A 1,409-nucleotide genomic window follows, 5' to 3' on the forward strand; every position below is an offset into this window, starting at 1 on the left:
TATTTTGCGAACCATTCGTCAAAACGTTCCACAAAGTAATAGCACACCAATTGGGAACAATCCGCATGTTTTGGTATATAACATATATATATGGCATATAACTGTCTATGTAGTGTAAAAGCTGTGGGAGGAGTTAGGGTGGTAAATTTGGATATAATAAGAATAATAATATATATGTGAAATAACAGTAAGTGGTCTTGCTCTGCAGCCTGTAATAAGTGACATGCAAGGCTTGTTAAAAAGAAAGGCAGTTAGTAGGCGGCAGTTGGAAAAGGGGGGGAGGGGGGACTTGGAAAAATTGTCAGTTAAAATAACTGCCCAGTCACTATGACATCATAGTTACTGGGCAGTCACTATGACAACATAGCTTGTCTTCCAATATAAGAGCACACACACAGCTACCAGCCTCATTCTACAGCTGCAGAGAGTAGAGAAAGCACACAGATTAATCAGCTCCACGTTGTATTGAGTTGAAGGACTTTTATTTTTACTTCAAATCATATTTGAATTTAAAAATGAACAGATTGGCTTTTCTACCAATTATTTGGTCCATTTTGGTCAGTGTGGGATTAATAACAACATTTATCCTCACCATTGAATATCATCATCATGATAATTATGTAATGTACATCAGCAATACCGGATGCTTTGAACCGGAGAAGTCCATTTTCTTCGGTGTTCTAGCATTGGCGGCTGCTCTTGATGCCATCATCAAGTACTATATGTACAAACACCTCTCCATAGGATCAGAGAATCGCCACCCCTGGGCGCGGAACGCCATCTTAGCGATCGGATGGATCAGCTGCGTTGGAACATTTATGGTTGGCGCAAGCCCACTGAATTCCAGGCCATTGCCACATAGGATCGGGACAGTCCTGTCCTTTGTAGGAGCGACAATACACAACATCTGGCTGGCTAAATTGCAGTATAAGCTCAATATCAGCAGCCGGCCCATGTTCCTCATTAGAATGGTTAACGCCATCATAACCATTATTTTTGCCGCACTGTTTTGTCTGTTTATCAACCGTGATTTCTGGGCCCCTGAATGGCAGGAAATATTGTTTGACATCGATGTCCTCTCTGAGTGGATCGCAGCCGCCACCCTCCTGATAAACAATCTCACCTACTGTGTGGATCTTAATGGTCTGCAATTGCCAAGGAGATTACCAAGGCGGCCCAGTGTTATCCTATGCTGGAAAATACAGATTACTGAAAGAGGCCGTATAAGAGTCAATCATTCCTGGCAGACAGAAGAAGAAATGGCCACCATGGACCAACATTCAGACCACGACAGTGATCATTCCTGGCAGAGAGGAGAAGAAATGGCCACCATGGACCAACATTCAGACCACGACAGTGATCATTCCTGGCAGAGAGAAGAAGAAATGGCCACCATGGACCAACATTAA

At 42.9% G+C, this 1,409-nt stretch overlaps 1 protein-coding gene across 1 annotated transcript; it reads left to right on the top strand.

Annotated features, from left to right (window-relative positions):
* Positions 1-515: 515 nt before the first annotated feature.
* Positions 516-1,409, top strand: LOC143998108 (DNA damage-regulated autophagy modulator protein 1-like). Its single transcript, XM_077493853.1, has one exon. It carries the CDS (start codon positions 516-518, stop codon positions 1,407-1,409), a length of 894 nt encoding a protein of 297 aa, XP_077349979.1.

Source organism: Lithobates pipiens, unplaced genomic scaffold (assembly GCF_037356315.1).
Source record: "Lithobates pipiens isolate NorthernLeopardFrog02 unplaced genomic scaffold, aLitPip1_a1.2 Scaffold_19, whole genome shotgun sequence".
NCBI lineage: Eukaryota > Metazoa > Chordata > Amphibia > Anura > Ranidae > Lithobates > Lithobates pipiens.